The following is a 23,390-nucleotide window of genomic DNA, read 5'->3' as shown; positions in this document are numbered from 1 at the left end:
TGTTTTTCAAAAGAATAAGCAGGAACACCGCTAGCATCTGCGAGCTCCCCCCAAACCCCCCCTTCAAACTGCGTTGCCCCCGCCTTTGCCCCCTCTTGTTGCCCCTGCTCCCTTCGAACAGCCTGCACCGCCTCTCCTCCTTTTTCTCTAGCCCCGCCTACGCCCCCTCTCCTCATTTCTCCCTACCCTCGCCATTGCACCCTTTCTTTCTCGCGTTGCCTCCTCCCCTCCCTTCACTCTGTCCCCACCTGCGCCCCCTCGCTTTAGCTCGCTACTATAGCCACCACGAACCTCGGCGCTCTTCCCTTTCCCTCTTCACCCCTACCTTGTTCCCCACCCTCTCCAGTGGAGCTTCCCCTCACCCTCCCCCCTCCCTCACTTCCCTCCTCTTCCCCGCGGCCTCTCCAATCCCCCCCCCCTTCGGCTCCAACTCTCCACTCCCAACTCATCCGCTCCATTCTCATCTGGTAGTTTTTTCTAGTTCTTGGGCATTTTATCCTTCGGCAAGCTTCGGCCACCCCTCGAGCCGACTCCATGGCAACCGCTCCGTCACCCCCGACCGAGGCCGCCGTCTCTTGCCTATGCGGACCTCCAGCTCCTCGCTTCGACGGTTGCATCCCTAGAGGCCTTCACTCTAGTGTGCACGATTGTTGGTAGCCGCCTGGCGTGCGGACAACTCAGGGATCTTCTACAAGCTAGCCTCCTTGGAGCGCCTGTAAAGATCACCGATATTCATCCTTTAGAGCACGGCTACTACCAGGTTGAGTTTGACTCACCAACGGCGTCAGTTAGAGTCATGCAGCTGAGCCCTGTCGCACTACGCACGGCCCAAGCCTTCTTTGTGAGGTGGCAGCATAGCTTCGACCCCGCATCCGACCCACTGGCTGGCGAACAGTAGAAAAAGTAACATTGTTTCTGTCACATGTTTGTGGCTTGGTGTCTTGTTGTTCTGCTCATAGAAAAGTTCAGTTATTAACCAATATACAATAGGTTAGGTTGTCTTCCCCAATCATTCTCATCCTATTCTTTATATATTTTCAGTTTTGTGCTTTAAATTAGTTTGAAGAATCGCACTTCTATTAGTGCTAATATGACATTTTGTGTCTATTGGAAGCCTTTTATAAATACCACTTCACACCAGAATGGAATGCCAAGACTTTTTCCCCTTAAGTAGAACCTTCTGTAGTCGCAATTTGGTACCTGCCCAAAGGCAGCTTGGTCTTCCCTCCCGAAGGTGTTAAAACTTGTGGCTGCAACGCAGCCACAACACCAATGAGGCCTGCAGGGATTTGAACTCAGAACCTCCCCTCCCTAAGTTACAAGCCCACACCGCTAAGCTACACGCACGTTGGTAATTGAAAGCCAGGACTTCTTTAAACTTTCAAAACCCTTATTTCAAAAAGTTCCAGAAGACTATTATAACAATACACGCAAACCTGTTCGTGAGAAGCTCTTCCCTGGTAGCAACTGCTGCAAACATAAAAGCAGAGATTAAGTACAATGTTGTAGTTGCAGCAATGGCAGACAAAGTGCCTTTAGGTATCGATCGCTGCGTATCTCGCAAAGATGCAGATCGATTAGAACCTGCCATTATTCCCGTGACAGCAGGGAAAAAAAGCCCCAATAACTCACTGGAAAAAAAAAACGCATTTTTATTAGACAATGCAATGTCCGTGCTGAGCAAAAACCATATAGACAAGTGTATGCATGCACATGTGCATGCACGTCCATGCACACACATACCCATACGTGCACATATTCAATCAGTCTATTTATATTAAAAGGAGTGTGGACTTACTCAAACCCCCAATAAGAAATTCCATCTGGTGCTGGTATTCCCGCTCTATTAGTTCTCTGATATTCAGCTCCCCAATTCTCTCTTAAAATGCTAAACCTCAAACCAGTAATACCTGATATCCAGCACCAAGCAACGAAACAGACAGCAAAAAAACTTAGAATCAAGTTACCACCCTTAAGAAAAGCAAAAGCATGCCATAATCTGTGAATAGAATTAGATTTCAACATCACCTGAGTTCTCGTGCTTTCGAGCTGCAAATATGCCAATAAAGATGAAGACCACCGAGAGTAAGACAGGGATGAGAAATGTTGGGGCAACCTTATTAATGATCTTCACTCCACCAAATACGATCAAACACAAGACCACAGTCACAAGAACTCCGTACACCTGTAAATCATGTAAATTAGGGCTGTTTACTGCTTCTGCGCTTGTTCCTGAAGCAGATGGAGCCAGAACTTCTGTCACAGTGGCTGCAAAACCAAGAACAAGATCGAGGAGAATACAATCAGGACCTTGAAGGATGATGAATATTGGTTACTAATGAAGCATTCATGACCTCCCTGAACTTTCCCTATGTTAAGTTTTCCAAGAGCCTATAAAAGGCAAGGCTTTGGAAATTGTAGTTCATTTGACCCTTAGTTGAGGGCAGGCCAGGAGTCAGTCAGTAGGAGGTCTGTAGGTTATCTTTTGAAAGGCCAAAAGGCCACAGTTTTGTACAGTCCTATGGACAGTTTTATGTACTATATAATATACTGAAAATACAGCTCTCTCTCTCTCTCTCTCTCTCTCTCTCTCTCTCTCTCTCTCTTTGTCTTTGTCGGTGATTTGCATCAAGGTTCCTATTCAGTTGCTTAGGGCTGAAAGAAGACATAGAGGGGAGTCCATGTGACATCCTACTAGGGTAAGCAGTTTCGCCCCTTGTTCAGCCTGAAATTAGGCCAGCATTCTGTTCATGAGAGGAGGTCCGTTCCACAGTCAGAACATGACATGTCTTAATATTTGTACTTATTGGAAATTCAGAAGTAAATCAACTACACTGAATAGAGGGGGCCCTTAGTTGGTTATCCTCTCTCTCTCTCTCTCTCTCTCTCTCTCTCTCTCTCTCTCTCTCTATATATATATATATATATATGTGTGTGTGTGTGTGTGTGTGTGTGTGTGTGTGTGTGTGTGATGTATGTATGTATGTATGTATGTATGTATATACACCAAACTAGGTAATGGAACACCTTGTTCACACATCTTCAGCTAGCCTATGTAACATCATTTCCCTTGGATTTAGTGATGTGATTATCACTCTGGATGATAGGGTTGCTGGCTTAGGAACTTAGGCCCATGAGCCTTTCTTGGCAAGGGAGGAAATAGGCAGGAGTGATATTGCCTCAAGATTCAAGAGTTGGATAGTGATGATCCAAAACACCTAGCTGCCAAGCACCTTGTAGAATGAACACCTTGCAAGCAGTTTCTGGCTTTCATGATCACTTTATACTAAACTAAAGCTCATCTCATCAATCGCTACGAAAAGGCCAACTGTGCAAAACATGTTTCGGGTAATGATGCACTAGGATTTCTCACTTAAAGTGAGATGTATAGACTTGCTTGCTTGTTGAAAGCATAAGAAATTCGGACATGATAGTACAGCTTGCAAATGCAGTGCACTTTGCACTCTTATCTTCATTCAAATTGCTGCCTTAGACATTCAGCTTAGACCATCTATATCCCTTTTAAATCGTTGCCCCCCCCCCCCCCCCCCCCCCCCCCCCCACTTTGTTTTATGCAAGATGAGAGTTGTCTTGGGGTGCACCACAAAAGATCAAGATTAGGCATGCAGAGCCAGGTTCAAAGGCGGGTGTCTAAGTACTCATTTGAGGCTGAGATTTGTGTACCTGAGATTGGCCGACTGCAGTTCCATGGACAAATAATAAGATATCTGCAGCCGACCTGAGATGTGCCGCCCCCTATGCGCGGCCGACTGGGTTGTGGTCCACAGATAAGGCTTTCCAGTGCCTGTCAAGGTTTGGTTACTGCCCTAAACATTTGTTTATCTGCTGCCCAATCAGGATTTAGCTTGGAAATCAGCCATATCCATATGTGCACATGACATAGGAACTGTGCACAACAGGTTGCCTTATGAATTATGAAATTCTGAAAGACTAGCCCAAGGGTGAATAACAAGAATCTCAGCAAAACGCAAGGCTGCTCAGAGTTCAGAAAGACTATTGCAAGAGTCAATTAAAAGAATCTGAGTAAAATACAAGGCTGCCATGATATGTGGGCTGCTGCAGAAGTTCTGGGCTGTCACTTGGGGTGCTTTCTTGATGTCAGATGCTTGCTTGCAAGATCTGATTAGTGATTGATGAAATGGGGACACAAATTGTGACATGTGGAAGCTCTGGTAGTCTTCCTTCAGCCCTAAGCACTGCATACGAACTCTCGATGCAAGAACAATCGACATAGACAGAGAGACAAGAGAGAGAGAGATGGATGTGTATTCAGTATATTCATATGGTACAAAAGGAATACAATTTTATGTTGCCTTTGGCCTAAGGCCTTCCAAAAAGGATAAACCTGTCTGGGTGAGATGATCTACAATGAGCACTAACATTGCCTTTATAGACTCCTGGAGGACTAAATCAACTGGCCGATCTGCTGTCAGCCAATTCCAAGGACACCAATAAATATATATGCTGCCAACCCTATAAGATGAATGCTAAACTGCTGGCCGACAGGATCTTGGTCCACACATAGGCCTTCTCATGCATGTGGTAGCTGCTACTGCTCAAAAATCTTGATGTTTTATCTGCTGCAAATCAGGGATTAGCTTTGGATCAGCCACGTCCATGTGCATGCACATGGCATCCCCTGCTCAAAAATTGATGACGGGATTCCAACCTTGACCTTGGATGACTATCATCATCCCTTTGTCTCCACATGGACTCCCAAACTTGTCATCCTTCCCTTCTGAGCAACCATTCACTGAAAACCTTGCCAAACTCTCATTCCATCCGTTCCACTTTGTCCCCTTGCCTTCTTGCCCTGTCGCTGAACACAAACACGAATCCTTCTTCTTGGAACTGATCTTGGCACCCTTGGCTCCACCCCTTGGATGAACATCATCCCTTGGGCGTTGCTCCATAAAAGCCTTGCTTGGCAGCCCCAACTGACTACCGACTCTCATGAAACCCTCCCCTTGGGTTTGCCTGACACCGACCAGCTTCTGAGGATCTTGACACATGCTACGCTACTCTTCTTGGACATGCACTTCTTCTAGGACACCAACAGCATTTAGCATAGCTGAGCCTGATGCTCTAATACCACTTTGACATGCGGAAGTTCTGGTAGTCTTCTTTCAGCCCTAAGCATTGCATAGGAACTCTTGATGCAAGAACAATCAACATAGACAAAGAGAGAAGAGAGAGAGAGAGAGAGAGAGATGACTGTGTATTCTATATATGGCACAAAATGGATACAATATTATGTGGCCTTTGGCCTTCCAAGAAGAATTAACTAATTAGGAAATGGGGAAACCGAAACGGACCCCCCCCCCCCCCCCCAAAAAAAAAAGAAAAGGCAGCAGAATTTCCGCAAACTTTTGGCTAGGAAACTGCCGTTTCCTGTTACTATGATCCAAACATACCCAAATGGGTTGCTCAACTATTTGCCTTGTCCATCTGGGTTGTCCAACTATCTAGTTTTCCTTTTGACTATCCACATACGCATCACTTGGCATAAAAAGCTGCCTAAATAGTTGTACATACTTCCGACTGCAAGTGAGTTACAAAACTGTGAGGGACTACACACTTCCTCATTGATGGCTAGCTGGCGACAGACTAGGGCTCACCAATGCTCACTGCACGTCACTAACCCAAAACTTACACTTTATAGAACAAATATGTCCACATGCCACCTGCATGAACCACCTGAACAAATATGTCCACATGCCACCTGCATGAACCACCTAACTGCACTAGGTGCACGTAACATCACCTCCTCAACTTGTTGACAAGGTTGCATTTGCTTTCAAGTAGTCTATCAACAATGAAGGTACCCTTGGAAAAACTTGTCGTCAAGCCATGGAGGACAATTCACTACGGAAACAGAAACTTATCCCTCATCAAGAACCTCTTGCTATGGCTCATCTCAAGCGGCTAAAAGAGGTGGTCCCATATCAAGCTTAAACCAATTGATGTGGAAGATATCATGCATGGTCCAACTTGGCAAAAGGCGAAGATTCATAAACGTTGAAATTCTTCACGATGGTAAAGGGTCTGAAGCTGCTTGCCCATCTCTTTCGGCCTATGCGTCGTAATTCAAAGATATATCCAATCATCCTTGACATCACAACGATACTCATTGGCCTATCTCATCTACAAGCAAACTTTCACAAACTCAAAATCTTCCTACGAAAACTCATTCACATGATTAGTTGCAAGTAGCATATGACACTACAAATTGAGAAGTACTAATCTCTTCTAACGTTTTTGGAGGGACATTTGCATTGTGAGCACGATTCCTAACTTTTCTCATCACCTGCACACTAGAGATCAGAAGAAGCATTTGCAGTTTGCCTATGGCTGATGTTTGTAACTTATAGAAGGACCTCTTTCCTAGCAAAAAATTAAAAAAATAATAATAATAAAAAAGAGGTGAGAAGAACATGTGGAATGCCACTTTCACTCAAGATTGTGGCTAGACGAGATACATACTTCAAAATGCTACACATGGAGTCTGGTATGGGTTTAAACTTGTAAAATCACTTCATGCCTAAAATCGTGTTTGCAACCATGAATGGTGTGACAATGAAATCATGCATGAGCTCCACATGCTAAATTACTAACTTAATGCTATGAGGTTCAGAATTCATCTTTATAAATGTGCCAGAACCTTATGCGTTCTTATCTGTTAACTCTAATCAAGCATGCCTAGTCGCTTGCTCTATAATGACACTCATATACTCTAGTAAAGTCTCCCTCGTGCTTATCTTCAAACTCCCTACAAATAATAGAGTCAACAAAGATGAAGGTGATGAGCTTCAGAATTCATCCTAATACATGTGCCAAAACCTTATGCATTCTTATCTATTTCCATTGGAGTTAACTCTAAATAAGCATGCCTAGTGGCTTGCTCTATAATGACACTCATATACTCTAGTAAAACCTCTCTTTCCTCTAAAGCGCAGACACGAAACCACATACCTTGCCTTCATGGACCTTTTGATGAAGCATAAGTTGTGGTCTACGTTCTAGAGGTATACTTTGAGAATTAGAAGCTCCAACAAACTGCGATTGAATGTGGGGTTAGGACTCCTAGTTGTGTCCAACCATGTGGTAGTAATAGCATTGGCTTTCCTTCTAAAATGCATTGTTACCTCTAAGGCGCAGACAAGAAACCACCTATCTTGCCTTCATGGGCCTTTTGATCAGGCATAAGTTGTGTTACTTTGAGAATTAGAAGCTCCAACAAATTGTGAGTGAATTTGGGGCTGGGACTAGGACTGGGTCTGGATTGCACTTCATCGTCACTCAAATGCTCTGATTTAGGAGTGATGGATTGAGTAGTTTGCATTTTCCCATTGTTGTACTTCAATTTCGTCATCTAAGCAAGCTCAATTGTGTCCACAAAAGTCTGTGGATGAAAATGGCAAACACTAAAGGAGATCTTTTTTGGGATATCAACCTAATACACAGGCCAAAATTCCCTTGCTCTTGGCCCCTAAGCAACTTGCCTTCAAATGGCCCTTATGACCGCATGTGAAACACATGCCCTCCCTAACGTTCTAAAGGGGTCTATTGGTGCTTTTGTTCCTTCTTCAAATTGGGTCCAAAGTCTGGGTTTGGTTCTATGGAGCCTTCTCAGACTTAAACTTTCCTTTACGCCTGCTAGAAACCTGCTCAAAGGTTTCTATGGCTTGAGGTTTCTGAGAGACGTTCTTCTGAGTCTAGCTAGCCACTATCTTCTCATGAATCTTAGCATACCAAATGGCATCCTCCAATGTTTTGCTATGGTTATTCCTCTCACCTAAAGCTTGTGATCTCGAGCAAGTCCTTAGATTTAAAAAAAAACACACAAAGTCGTAGCATCCATAATCCCTACCCGAAACTGCAACTCCCTAAAGCGTTGTACGTATGTGTCAAAAGGCATATTCATCATGTCCACGTCTGCAAATTTGGCCACTAGATCAAACTCGTCCTCTCCTTGAGGGAACTCTTCCTGAAAGTGTCTCTCAGAATCTGCTCAAAAATCTGCCCAAGTGCTATGTTTGTTTTGCAGCTCCCGCCAGCAAGTCAAGGTCTTCCCCTTAAGGATACCTCGAACTATCACCATTTGGCCACCCAAGTGGTCTACCCCTAAAGTACACGAGGCCAAGGAGCTTCGTGTTATCCATATTGAGGTCAAGATTCGCACCACCTACAAGAGACCAAGTATTGTGTCACCCGTAGTGTGGCCAAGACGTGTAACCCATTGTCAGGGATCCCAACACTGAGCCAGTTCTGTGCACGAGAAGACCTACTATTTAAAGGTTCCAAGAACAAGATGTCACCATTTGGCCACCCAAGTGGTCTTCCCCTATTTCGTGCTAAGGTACGAGAGGCCAGGCAGCTTCGCGTCGCAAGTCCAGAGACAGGGACTCAAGTCACCTACAAGAGACTAGGCCTTGTGTCACCCATAGTGTGGCCAGTACGTGGAGCCCACTGTCAAGGATCCCAATTTAGACTTCTCATTGAGACAGTTTCGTGCTCGACAGACCTGCTATTTACAAGTTCCACAAACAGGAAATATATCCATTGCATAATGCACATGCACGCTTCGCTACTTGCTTGAAACTAATTTCGCATGACTTGTTTTGTGTGTGTGTGTGTGTGTGTGTGTGTGTGTGTGTGTGTATACACACACACACACACACACAAGTCATGCGAAATTTTATATATATATATATATATATATATATATATATATATATATATATATATATATATATATATATATATATATATATATATATATATATATAATGTGAGTGCTTGCTATGATGTGTCCAATTCACAAGCAAGGGACGCCCACCCGTGAACCATGTGAATGCCTTGTCTTCCAACTGAGTTTGTGGCATGTGAATAGGTGGTATCATGTCTAAGCCATGTGGCAGGAGGGGATTGGACCCCTTCCACCTCCTCTGCACCAAATTTCCTTCACGACTCTCTCTCTCTCTCTCTCTCTCTCTCTCTCTCTCTCTCATGTTATCACACATTTGGTCGCTGGCACATCCCTCCCTTGCTCTTTATCTGAAAATCAACTAGCTTCAGTGTGTACTTGTTGTGGGCACCTATTGTACCTACTACAGCCGCGCCTCCTATACCTACTAAGCTTGTTGTACCTAGCTGTGTACCTATTGTATGTGTTGTAGCCGCCCACTGTACTTGTCGTAGCTGCCTATCGTACATGTTGTACCTGACTATGTACCTGATGTGATTGTTGTAGCTTCCTAATGTACCTTACTCTACTTGCAAGTACAACCTAAAACCCTGACTACCTACAAGTACAGCTTGAAACCCTAACTTACCTGTATGTACAAGCTAAAACCCTAACTGTACCTACAAGTACAAGCTAAAACCCTAACTATACTTGCAAGTACATGCTAGAACCCTAACTATACTTGCAAGTACAAGCTAAAACTCTAACTATATCTGCAAGTACATGTTGAAACCCAAATTGTACTTGCAAGCACAAGCTAAAAACCCTACTGCACATGCAATAACATGCTCACTATCGTCATGCCTCTACAGTACCATATGTACAAGCTATGAACCGGCACCAAGTGTACCTGTTTGAGTACCTACTATTAGATTGTGCCACATATAATTTCATTTCTGTGGAAATGGCGGTATTGAAATAGGGGACATGGGACCCCCATTAAAAGTGCAGGTAACACCGATCATTGGGAGTTACGCATACATATCCAAGGTTACCTCGATCATGAGAACTTTTTGGTTGCACCACTCAATGGATGTGATGTTTTGCTTGGGAAACCATGGCATCACTGCATAGAGCCATGTATGGAGTAAGAATCAACAAGATTACTTTTATGCATAAAGGCCGCATACATGTTATAGATGTTGGTCATGCATATTTCAGCCGCATTGACCTTAAACAATGGGTATCACCAAGTGCACGTGGCACCACAGGATGTACACAAAACGGCATTCAAGATGTCATTTGGGCTATATGAATTTTTGGTTATGCCATTTGGTCTCACAAATGCCCCGGCCATGTTCAATAGAATGATGGATCACATTTTTCGTGAGCATCGAAAATGTCGGAAAGCCCACCGCAGCGCATCCATATTCAAGTGGCCAAAACAGAAGTGCCACAAGTCACCGATCTGAGTGCCTATCAGAGAAGAGAGTGCAAAGAGTTTGTAGATACCATTCTCCACTTCGCCTTCCCATACAACCTGGCCTATTTCTTTGTCTCATAGAGCAACAGAATGCTCCTCAAACTCCACCCGGAAGCCAGTCTTGCAAACCTCATGCACTGACAATAGATAAAAACCAAGTGCTGGGACGTACAGAACACCAGAGGAATGCTTCCCCCCTTTGCCATCAGGAATAATCTCCATCCTGCCCTCACTATGAATCGGTATACTAGAATTATCGCCAATGAAAATGCGACTTAATTGCAGTTTAAAATCCTGTAATAACTCTCGAAAAGGAGTCATGTGCCTGGAAGCACCACTATCGAGAATCCACTCCCGAGTATCTCTGGTGATGAAACCAACTACCTCCCTGCTCGAAGAAGATGAAGCATCTGTGTCCAAAATCTCCAAGTGCACAAAAGCTGGAGTCTTGGCAGCTGAAGCTAAAGAATCAGCATTCTTCTCGGTACTCCGCTTAGGACATTTCCTCCAATAGTGGCCTTTCTCGCCACAATTGTTAAAGGTCCGCTCAACCTTCAAATTATCACACTCTAAATCAGGCTTCTTCTCAGAAGACTTCTCTGAAGAAGACTTCCCTTTGCCCTTATTGTTATTGTTGTTAAGGCCTTTCCACCGCTGGCCAGTCAAGGCCTCAGAACCTCCGCCTTGTGGAGGGTTCGTAAAACGCTCTTCCTGGTCCAAGACCATAGGTACAAGCTCCTCCCATGTGATGGTGTTGAGCCTGCCACTGGTGATCGAAGAGGAGTAGAAAGCTGAGTACTGAGAGGTCGGATGAGACAGCAAAGTGATGGCCATGTCCTCTGAAGATATCTCCTTAGCAACATGAAGAACCTCCTGCTGAAGAGCTTGCAACTTGTTGATGTGCTCCCACATCGTCAAAGACTTTGCAAGATTCATCACCTGCATCTACACTTCCAAGGAGATCCCCTTCATGGGTGATACTTTGTTATACACAGAAGCCAAATGCTGCCAAATCCCTCTAGCCAACGTCATATGTTTGATATGATTAATCACCTGTGGTGTGCAATTAAGGAAGATGAAAGAATGCACACAAGCATTGACACAATCCCATAACTGAGCTGGAGCCTCCCGTTCTTTCCGAGTAGAGGGTAAAAGCTTCCGTCCTCCAACTCCGACCATGGGAACACCAATCACAATGAAATCAGCCAAGTCATAAGACTCGAAGACAAACTCCATCATTACCTTCCATATGCCGTAGTTGGTCCCGTCCAACTATCGATCCATCAGGAATGTGGGGAGAGTAGGGATCTTCACGTGCTTCTCAGCCATCTCAAGCAAGTCTGCCATCTCAAGGGTTCACAGAGTCTTGTGAAGGGAGGGTGGGTGGGAAAAAAAATAAAGAAGAGACTGCAAATAATATGCAAGGTGGCTGTCTAACGATGATGGCCGCCTTCTACCCGATCTCCAAGTCCTGAACAACCCAAGCAATCTCCAATTAGCACCACAAATCAGTAAACCCTCAAGGTCCCACTGTCTCCAAGCTTCAAGCCACCTGGGGCTCTAATACCATGTCGGAATGCATAGCGAAAATATGAGACAAATGCAATAGAGAGCAAAACGCAGAAGAGAGAGAGAGAGAGAGAGAGAGAGAGAGAGAGAGAGAGAAGCTGTATAAACTCTGCTCTATACACAAGATTTGGTACAATGATACAAAACAAGGAGTGGGACACTGGGAGCAAGGGTGGTATTTATACCACCCTAGACTGCAGGTAGCCAGCCCAAAATAGGCCGACAGCAGACAACATGCTCACGACTGGGAAAAACATCAGTCGGCCAGCTCATACCAAGTCAGCCAATAAAGGAAAGCAGGTTGGGCTGCAACAGACCCAGTCGGCCAAGAGCAAATCAGTCGGCCAGCTCAACAATCCCCCCCATGACCAACAAAACTGGAAAAAATAACATGGAAAGTGGGGAAAATGGAGAAACACCTAAATGGGTAGGCACACCCACAACAATGGCCCTAGTGTGTAATGTATATAGACAGGAGATGACTACTAACAGAAAATTCATAGATGTGTTTTTTGATCATATCTTGACATTTTCCAAGAATGAGTAGGAACATTGCCAACATTTGGCCATTGTATTTAAAGAGCTTCATAACCACAAGCCCTTCCTTAATGCGAGAAGAATTTTTCCTTTCTAAGATTCACTATTTGGGACACATTGCTCGTCCACAAGATGGTCATCCTCATGATCTAACACATCGTCAACAAAGCATAGAGCATCCGCCATCGCACACAAAAAAGAAGATAGTATGCTGTCCTGACCAGGTAAAAGCGCCCAAAGCCTTCAGAAATCATGATGTATGGGCTGGCCACTTCAAATGTGCAAGTTTCTAGCTCTTGCTATGCGTGATGATGGAGAGAAAGAACAAACTTGCTTTTTATATATAGGGTGAGTATGCTTTTGTTTTTTTCTAAAGCTTTCGTGCATTTGAGCAAAACTCTATGGATATGCCTTTTAAAAAAAAGCCACCCTGCTTTTTCCCAAAAAACAACACATATTTCTCTATTAAAAAAAAGAAATGTATGCTTGCTTTTTTTTGCGTTTTTATACTTGCTTTGATAAAAGTAGCATGCCCGTTCAAGATAAAGCACAACCCATAAGGTTTTCTCTAAAAAAACGACGACCTGCACATGGTTTTTATTTTAAAAAACGTCTGCCACCACATATGTTTTTTCGATTTAAAAAAAAGCAGCACCCGTTTTTGCCAAAACGGCCTGTGCATGTTTATCCATAAATGAGTTTTGCTGGGAAAAACAGCATGCTTTTCTTGTGGACTGGCCACGTGTTGTTCCTCTGCCATTGGCTGTGTGCTCTCTTTCTGAACCGACCTATGCATGACCTTCTCCCTCTCTCGGCCGGCCTAATCTGAGTTGTTCCCTCATATGCAGGTTCCCTTGGCTCTCTTGTGCACCTACCTGGTCTTCCACACACGTCTACTCTACATGACTGTAGGCTGCCCGCTTATGGTCCTACATAGGGTACAGATGATCTTGTGGAGAAGCAAATATACACATAAGCCGTGGGTTGAGAGGGAGAGAGACGTCTACACACCTGTCTAAAAACACAACACATGGCCTTGTTCTTGCATATCCAGAAAATAGCATACACCCTCTTCCTCCCGCTTCCCTCTAACCATACGTGACAAAAGACCATAATAGCACCAACGCTCAAACCATAAAAAACATCATCAAGAGGAATACATGGGCTTCACGACACAATTTCCTATGATGCCAAAGACACAAATCTTGCTTTACTTCCACCTCCGTGATTAGGATGGCTCTAATACCAAGTGTGAGATCCTCCCATAGATCAACCCTAGTACACAAGCCAAAACAAGATTAGTACAAACCAAATAGAAGGAGTGCAGGCATCACCACCCAACCCTAGGTTCGTGATTACGAACCACCTCGAGCAAGGGGCTAAGGTTCCACTCTCACAGGTCCATGCCAATCAGCCCTAGCATCCCATACCACCAGAGCCTACCCACAGGGGCCCTTGGCAGGACCACACGTGATCCACCATGTCCATGACAGGAGTAAGCCTCTTGGTCCCGATCCAAACCACAATGAATCAATAATAACCCAAGATACACATATATAGTGTTTATTGATGCTATATATAATAGTCCAATCATCAATAATAACCCACGACTCACTTATATAGTGTTTATTGCTGCGACTATGAACCACCCCCGGGCCACAAGCTAAGGTTCCACTCTCACAGGTAGCCCTAGCGTCCCATACCACCAAAGCCTACCCACAAAGGCCCTCAGCAAGACTACCCATGATCCGCCAAGTCCATGGCAAGAGTAAACCTCTTGGTCCAAGTCCAGACCACAATGAATCAATAATAACCCAAGACTCACTTATATAGTGTTTATTGCTACTAAATAACAATTCAACCATAAATAGTCAATACCCTTGGATTTATTAAATATGTAACTTAGCCACCTAAATCTGCATGGCTCCCCCAACACTGCTGGATTAATCTCTAACCCCAAGGATTAGTGCTAGGTACGTAACAGCACTAGAGGTTAACGTTGAGCAAGTGATCTTCTAGGTACCACAAACCGGCCTTCGATGCTTCACCCAAGGCAGATGAACTAGAGTTGGTGGATGATGGGGAACTTTTAAGAGGTGCTGGTACTGGAAAATGTGGTTCTTCAATAGTACAAAAAAGGCTCTCAACAAAAGATACTCCACCATCTCATAAAGTTTAAAAGTTAACCGATTCAGGACGTGGTTTGGTTGATGGAAACCAATTCACGGACAAGCCTCGCCCTCTGTAAGGGCTTATCAAGAGGACATGCACCTGAAGACAACTATGGATCAACTGGGGGAGAATATGACTAACCTACACCGTGTGGACAGCCCGGCAATCAAGTAGGCCGTACACTAGATTAGGGCAGGTTGAGCAAGAACACGTCAGGCAGCCCTAGAGCTGTTGTGGGGATGATCCTAGGATGGTCCAGCAGGCTGACAAGCAAAAAGGACCCCGAAAGGTCCTATAAATAGGCCCCTCTTCTCCTCATTTAGTCATCAATCAATCAAGCCGCTTCCTTTAGCAGTCAAGTAGCCAGAGCGGGCCTATGCCTGCATTTGGAGGCAGAAATCAACAAAAGACAGCCAGGGTTTGAAACCAGCAATATCTTCCACCAACTTGGGATGCTTCTATCAGAGCATTGATCCCTTGTATGTTCCAAAGCCATAGTACTTCTTCCAGTTGTGTAATTGGGCTTCGGTTCTTAGAATAAATACAGATTTAGAGTAGATTGCTAGTGTATGATTGCTATTTATAGGACCCCGAAAGGTCCTATAAATAGGCCCCTCCTCTCCTCATTTAGTCATCAATCAGTCAAGCCGCTTCCTTTAGCAGTCAAGTAGCCAGAGAGGGCCTATGCCTGCATTTGGAGGCAGCAATCAACAAAAGACAGCCCGCGTCTGAAACCAGCAACATCTTCCGCCAACTTGGGATGCTTCTATCAGAGCATTGATCCCTTGTCAGTTCCAAAGCCATTGTACTTCTTCCTGTTGTGTAATTGGGCTTGGGTTCTTAGAATAAATACAGATTTTGAGTAGATTGCTAGTGTATGATTGAATTTTTGTATGTCTTCTACTGTCCATCCTTCTTTGTAAACACATTCATAGCACCACTAGCTTTACATTACTTGTGGTGATAAACCAGCCCACAAGGAAACAAGGTAGGATCAAAACGTACGTACGGATCCAATCCGTACCGTACGGGGATCCATACGTTTTTTTTTTTGCCGTTTTGTCCTTCTGTGCAACGTGCCTGTGTCTTGCCGCTTGCGTCTGGGATCTGGAGGCCGTACGACCTCAACCTTCCAGTAAGGGCCAGCCGCCATGCTCTCTCTCCTCTCCAGTTGCACTCTCTCTCTCTTCGCTACTGTCGCCGCCGCCTTCTCCCTGGGCCGCCCCCTGCTCACCGCCGCCTCAGTTGACCTCTGCCCTCACCGCCCCTGTTCGCTTCGCGCCTCTGTGCATAGCCGCCATCTCTGTTCGCCACTGGCGCCCAGTACGGCTGGCAATATGCTGGCCCGCCCGCCTCTGTGCGTAGCCCCCCTCTCTGTTCGCCACTGGCGCCCAGTACGGCTGGCAATATGCTGGCCCGCCCACCCTTGCTCAAGCCCCCAAGGCAGCAACATAACTCTCTCTCTCTCTCTCTCTCTCTCTCTCTCTCTCTCTCTCTCTCTCTCTCTTCATAGAAAGCCCAGGGCTCTTGGTGCCTCTTCATAGGACTACTACTAGAGCTTCATAGTTCTCAAGAGAGACTCCTCCAGACACCCGCTCCCACTAGGGGTGGGAGACAGTCCGAGCTCACAGATTTCTTCCAAAGAGCTATGCCAGTGCCAGCTGATGTACCACGTGGGGTGACCGCACAAAGAGCAGAGGAATTGAGAGCCAGGAGGAGACCTAGACAGACTGGACATAGAGCACCCCGACTCCGTCACCGAGAGATAGCAGCTATCCGAATGAGACACCAGATGGAGACACAGGAGAGGCTAGCTCGCTTTCATTCAGACTCAGCGTACATGTTCATGCCATTCACAGACTCAGCATCGGCGATGTATGATATCTTATATCCCTCTTATGGCACTGGATGGAGTTAGACATAGATCTGCATAGCATGCTTGTACTACCCCTTCAGCATATAGAGATGCATCTTGCCTTAGCACTCCATCCACATCCCCACACCCCTTATATTGTTTGTATATGGGCTCCACCGATCCATGATGATTCACAGTTGTATCCAGACACATGCACACTTTTTCTTTTGTTTCTTTTCTTCCGATGACCGGAAGAACACAGTTGTATTATTTTTTTTTGTCTCATAGGCCGACTTTGGCCTCTCGTAGACGTTAATATATCTTTCTTTCTTTCTTTCTTTCTCTCTCACAAAGCCTTAGCCCACCATCTATGGACCGTGCACTGAGCTCTCAGCCTCTCTCTCCTTCAAATATCTCTCTCTCTCTCTCTCTCCTTCAAATACGCAGCAAACCGTCAGTACCTCATGACATTATCCGAGCAGAGTTTGCTGCGCCTCCTATGATGGTAGAGGCCATATTTCAGACTATATGCCTGCTAGACAGATTCAGAGAGATGCCACAGGACAGATTATCACACAGAGCTTTTCAGGCATCTAGACAGTTGGCTGAGGCAGGAGACACAGGATCATGGTATGCACAGGTCACACATTGGTTCTCACAGCATGGCCTAGACATGGATCATCTACCACCATTCCAGTATGACAGGGATGCACCACATATCCGTCTCTCTCATAGTGAGAGGAACAGAGTATTGAGACAGGATCTATGGCAGCTCTATACACGAGAGACATGGATATCGCCTACACAGCCTCTTCCACCGAAGATGCTATACTACAGAGATCACTTCATGAGTATCACTGATGATGGATTTATAGAGAGGCCTAGATACATGGAGGGCTTTTTACCACACGGCTCCCGAGTGGCTATTGGTCAGCTCAGAGTTTCATCACACCGATTGGAGATTGAGACTGGCAGAGCAGCACGGATCCCCCGAGAGGAGAGGGTATGCAGATTGTGCAGAGAGGAGGTGGAGAGTGAGGAGCATTATGTATGCAGATGCAGAGCATATACAGCCATCAGAGAGAGATATCCCATTTTATTCAGAGAGCCACATTCCCTACGCCAGATCTTTGAGACAGCAGACCAGCGCATACTGGGGAGATACATTCTAGACATACAGCGCCACAGAGAGACATTATTACAGGCTCAGACAGCTCCAGAGGGGGGGCGACAGACACAGATTACTATATTTTTTCAGAGATCCATACCCCTCCCAGCCCCTACACGGCAGGGAATTACTCTCCAGAGAGCAGAGACACTTAGAGCCCGCAGGAGACAGAGGACACCTGGCTTTCGGACACCACGCCTATACCAGAGAGAGATGACAGAGATCAGAGCTCAGTTTCACAGAGAAGGTGCGGAGCGATTGGCTCGCTTCAGAGCACACCCAGGCATGTTCTTCAGGGAGCTGTGGACACCCCCTTCACTGATGTATACCATTTTATACCCCCAGTATGGTACAGGATGGAGCTAGCTAGGTTGCATATCATGATTGTATACTCCATGCATATAGCTTTGCATTCTCCTAGTAATAGAGCTCCATCCCCTGCACACCCAGATTCAGCTTTTTTATTCAGTACTTTTTCATTTTGTTGGGATGACAGAGGATACCCCATACAGGTACTCCGATTTGTCTCATAGGCCGAGTTCGGTCTTTTGGAAGACGTTAATAAAATCTTTCTTTCTTTCTTTCTCTCTCTCTCTCTCAGCTAAGCTGCCCACTAAATATTATGCATTGGTACGTATTTTTATGTATTTTTACCAATGGTACGTATTTTTACTACGTACCTTAAAATTTTTTCCCGTACCAAACAACGTCCAGTACGTACGGATCCGTACAGTACATAACGTTTGGTACCACCTTGCAGGGAAACAAACACTTGCATCTTACCTGCACCCTGTCCATTGCTCCTAAATATATCCTCATATTTCAGATGCACAGGAGATATACTAATGAATGGTTCGGGTATTTCCTGAACTCAACAAAAACCAAAGTGCACTCTTAACTTCATAAGAGTCTAATAACAAAGCTTCAAATCATCTACTCCATCATCCATAGCATAGACTATGTGCTTTGACATCCCCACATTTACAAACACCAATGCCCCCCCACAAGCTCCGCAAGCAATCACTTTGATTCACATCACCTTGAGGAAAGTGGAGCTTGGGCAGGAGAAGCACAGGAAAGCAGAGCACATACCCTCTGCTGAAAAGCACTCTCTTGTTTGTTCAGCCTATGCACACACCAGACAACAATTTCCAAGGTCTTAGGTGGGTTTCTTACATTGCCATACATGCTTGGCAGCCAACCAGCTACGGGATTTGCTCACATGCTCAATCATTGCTCCAGCCTGGCTCAGATCAGCCACGAAACTTGATTAGCTGCAAGTGAACACACATGGCTTGTGCACACTGCATGACCTGTGCTTTTGTACAACTAAGCCCAACCCATAAATCACATTTTGGTCTCCAGAGAACAGTAATACAACAATCTAATCTCATCTCATCGTCTCTTTTCCCACCTTGTAAGTAACAAGTCCGCATGTCGAAGTTGACTCTCGCTCCCCATGTGGAGCCGAGTTTGTACTTAGCCATTATGGCTGTTTTTCTTGGTAACTAATAGAAGGATCTTTTCCCAGGAAAAAAAAGTCTGCATGTCAAAGGTCTGTTTCCCTTCTGCCTTTCACTATTTTACAAAACATGGTTGAAGATTGCATAATTACATTAAAAACAAGGTATCTTTTGATTCTAAAACTGTGTTTGTGCTTAGATAGTTGAGCTAGATACTACAAAATCCGTAGACTCATGAAAGCTCACCCTCTGAGGAAACTAAAAAGTACATTAGAAAAAGTAATAAAGGTACCTTTGAAAATGCCAGCACCAGGAACGGCATCCATAAATGTTTCTACAGCTCCTAGAATATATCTGTTCAATCATCAACCCAGTAAATATAAAGTGTGTGCAACAGCTCACTGGATGCTTGCTCTACTGCTACCAATACTTGGGCATATTGAATACATGTGCACTTCAGCCTCCAAGCCTATAGACTACAACCAGATATGTAATGCACTGAGGAAATTATACCACTACTTACAATGATGCAGCTATTGCATTGCCCAGGAAAAAGCACAAGCCAATGCTCACACCAACCTCCGGACCAAGCGCTCGACCAATCAGGTAGTACGGACCACCACCCTACGCATGAAATTGCGCCATGTAAACTCAATCATACAAAAAAGTAACATGCAGTAACCACTGCCACTCTCAGGCCAAAAACAATACATCACCTACAAATCACAGTTCTAAGCTAAGAACTACACATGCAATAAATTTATTTTGTTATAAACAGACCATCCAAACTCTTCAAAACACAAATGCTCGTCGAAAAATTATATTCCACACTCAACAGTCATGTACTATCATGCAAAATCATGTGACTGTTGTCACGTGCACCCATTGTATTAGGGCATAAATGGACAAACAGTACACAGTAAGTTACCTTGCATGCAAGTTGTGAGCCCTTGTCCAAAGACAGGTCACAATTTCCATCTAGGTCTAGGTCATAGAGGTGTCAAGCCACACGATGTCCGGCATTATTATGTAACCCAGTTGAATTATTCATTGTACAAACGTCCACGACGATTATTAGGCCACCAGACAAAATCAGTCATTGTCCAAATGTTACCAAGAGTCCAGCTGCAGCTGCATTACCAATGTCCAAAAGCCTAATGTGGACATCCAAGAGCCCACATGGGGCAAGAACACGCCCACCAGCACTCCATGGAAAAACACAGCAAATAAATATAATTTATGCAAGTCTTGGAGGGCTGTAGGGCTTGTGAAGTTTTTAGGGTTCACAGAGGAGAGCTATGGAGGATGATGGACCTCCATGGTGTATGTGCAAAGCAGAGAGAGAGTGTGTGATCTAACAAGCTGAAATCAGATGATTGCAAAGTACAATATGATGCTTGTATTCATTGATATGAAGCTTACAAGGTACAATGTTTTTATAGGCAAAATGCCATATCTTTCTCAACACTCTATTCAGTGGGGCAGTGACACTTGTCTACCCAAGCCAATGAGTGCGAGGGCCTTGTCGTTCTTGACTTGCCGGCTCGCACTGTCGAGGATCCATCTTCTTCTTTTGGCTTTTCTTCCATGCCCTTGACCACATTCCACACCCCGTCTCGCATCAACAACCACCACCTGATCTTGGTTTGCCATGTAGGGAAGTTGGCTTCGGGGACCCTCTCAAAGGTAGTGCTAATTCTGATCATATCCATTGCATTCGGTGCTTGCAAGTGTAGTTGAGTTGAGATTTAACTTAATGATTTTTCCCAATTTTGGAAAAATCCATTTATTATTTTAATTGCAAACGCGTTAATTTGGCCAATTTTTCCCCAATTTTTGAAAACCCCCCGAATTTTTTCATGTGCACACAAGGACATGGCTGATTTTCCAAGGTTAGTGATGGATTAGGCAACAGATAAACAGTAAGATCAGGGCAGTCACAGCCATTACAGGCACCGAAAGGCATCTAGATGGACCAAGAACCAATCGGCCAGGGATACAAAAAGTTGTACTTCTTGTTGGCTGCATATTGGGATTTGTTTGTCCATAGAGCTGACCGACTAGAAGTCAGCCACTTGGATTTGCTTCCACAAGCCTATAAAAGGTAAGTCTTTGCTCATTTGTTATCATCTACCCCCCTCATAGTTGGGGCAGGTCAAGAGTCTAGTTAGGGGTCTTTTCTATTTCCTCTTTTGGAAGGCCAATGGCCATAGAGTCTTGTACAGTCCTATGGACGGTTTTGTGTACTATATAATATACTGAAAATACAGCTATCTCTCTCTCCCTGCTCTTTGTCTTTGTTGGTGATTTGCATCAAGGTTCCTATTGAGTTGCTTAGGGCTGAAAGAAAGCACACATAGAGCCATGTACTTCCTGTACCAGTCGATGCACCAGCTGTACCAACCCCCGTACCTGCAACTGCACCAGCCCCTGCACCTGCTTACCAACCCCTGTACCGGCTGCACCAGCCCTTGTACCTGTTAGAATTTATGCATCTCAGTGTTTTGGGGCTTTACCATTTATCTGGTATTTTATACATTTTACTCCTATTTATTTTGTCCAGGGCCAGTCAGCCAGGTCTCTACTGCACTATATAAGGAGTTCCCCTTTATTCACTCATTCATCCATTTCCCTTGCACCTAGTTCAACACTCTGTTGCTGGCCATTGCCATTGTAAAGCTTTACTTCTATTATATAAGGTGATCTTGTCCAACTCTCTCGATCTCCTTTGCACTCTCTCATATGTTTACTGTTTATGCTTCCGCTTGTGCTATCTCCTTCATGGTATCATTCGCTTAGGTCCAGGCTCCAAGCTCTGCAAATCTGCCCGCTGTCACATCTTTGCCTTGCGTTTTCTGCCTATCTCCTCCTGGCTGAAGATCAGCCCCAATCAGTGGCTGCGTTTTCACACATTGCTGCGTTTTCTGGTCCAGCCAGCCCTTCTTGCTGCCAGCCAGTTTGTTGGCTGCCTTTTCGACTACAAAGGCAAGCCGGCTTGGTTTTCTGGCTGCGTTTTTTCTACGGAGGCAAGCGTTGGAGTTTTGGCTGCATACTCTGCTCCACCATCAGATTTGGTGAGTTCTCTTGCATGTGGAGTTGCCAGACAAGTGGCTGTACATTTCCTTCTTCCTCCAGGAGTCCTTGCCCTTGGGCCTTCTGGTAGGAGGTTCCCGGTGGTTTCTTGGACTGTTTTGCTACTGTCCAGCCTCCTCCTCTCTCAAGTTTGAGAGGGGGCTGATTGTTCCGGGTGCCTCGCTTGGTTGGAAAGCACTTGAGAGAGGTGTTTGAGAGCTGTTTTTTGTTCTTTGTTGTTGTGGATACGGCTCCCCCCTTACGAACAAGGATGACGAGTTGAAAGGACCCAACTATGGTCATTGGAAGCTTCAGATGCGGATCTGGTTCATCCATAAGGGTTTGTGTGACATTGTTCAGGGCACTGAAAGGAAGCCTGAGCATCCTCAAAACTCTAGCCAGTGGACTCAGGATCAGGAGGATGAATATGCTGTGGAATTACAAGATTGGGGGAAGCGGGACTCAAAAGGCGCATTATGTGCTTGTACGGACCATCACAGAGGAGGTCTCACCGGCCGTGCAAACTCTCACCAGTGCTCATCAAGTATGGTCAAAATTGGAGGATCTCTTTGCACGAGATTCATCGATGAGGGCAATTACCTTGCAGGGGCAGCTCTATAGCTTGTTATTTCCTGAAGGCAAATCAACGCAGTCTTTTCTCATGAAGGCCAAGGTTATCCATGACCAGTTACTGGCTATGGGTGCTGCTTTGTCCTCTTCTCAGCTAGCTGCTCTTATCCTCACCAAACTTCCTCCGGACTATGATGTGATTTCTCGATCTTTGCGGTGCCAGGTCACATCCACTCAGTTGGATTTTGATGATCTTAGCTCCCTACTTTTGGAGGAGTCCGTTCTCATCTCACAAGGTAAATTGAAGGTGTCAGTCATCAGCAGTTCTGACGACCAAGCACTTTCCTCAGTTCAAAAGAAAGGTCGGAGTCGCTGCTTTGCTTGTGGAAAAAGAGACTATCTGTCCAAAGATTGTTTGTCCAAGAAGAAGGACAAGACCAAGGGCAAGGCTTCATCTCAGAGAAAAGGCAAAGACACGACACAAGATAGTGATACAGATTCTAGTATCACTTCTAGGGCTCCTAGGGCGCTTCCGGCTCAAGAGAACCCAGATGGTGTACTTCTCTAGTACACATGCAGTTTTCCCCCATGTGCTTCCAGCCAGAAGAGGCTTGTGGGCGACAGAGGGGACTGATTACAGCTCCACTTATTGGTGCATGGGGACCGTGATTCAGAGTTCCAAGCATTAGACATCTCGCAAGACATGGTTATCTTTGGTACAAAAGAGATTATGAACTGGATCTGTTCCAAGTTCATTATTTGACGCTTTTGGAACGTGATGTGTTACGTCCACT

At 45.0% G+C, this 23,390-nt stretch overlaps 1 protein-coding gene across 5 annotated transcripts in view; it reads right to left on the bottom strand.

Annotated features, from left to right (window-relative positions):
• The window catches only part of CCC1 (cation-chloride co-transporter 1), a 44,885-nt gene that overhangs the window by 7,519 nt on the left and 13,976 nt on the right, over positions 1–23,390 (bottom strand). For all 5 annotated transcript variants that reach the window (XM_086819702.1, XM_086819704.1, XM_086819701.1 and 2 more), the window contains 5 exons: positions 19,478–19,578; positions 19,247–19,308; positions 2,029–2,268; positions 1,799–1,910; positions 1,437–1,631 (listed from right to left, as the gene is read on the bottom strand). In XM_086819702.1, the coding sequence (XP_086675828.1) occupies positions 1,437–1,631; positions 1,799–1,910; positions 2,029–2,268; positions 19,247–19,308; positions 19,478–19,578 (710 nt within the window). The remainder of the gene's footprint in view (positions 1–1,436; positions 1,632–1,798; positions 1,911–2,028; positions 2,269–19,246; positions 19,309–19,477; positions 19,579–23,390) is intronic.

This window comes from Cibotium barometz, chromosome 25 (assembly GCF_041138505.1).
Source record: "Cibotium barometz isolate CiBa-2024 chromosome 25, ASM4113850v1, whole genome shotgun sequence".
Lineage (NCBI taxonomy): Eukaryota > Viridiplantae > Streptophyta > Polypodiopsida > Cyatheales > Cibotiaceae > Cibotium > Cibotium barometz.
This window is presented reverse-complemented; position numbering and strand designations above follow the sequence as displayed.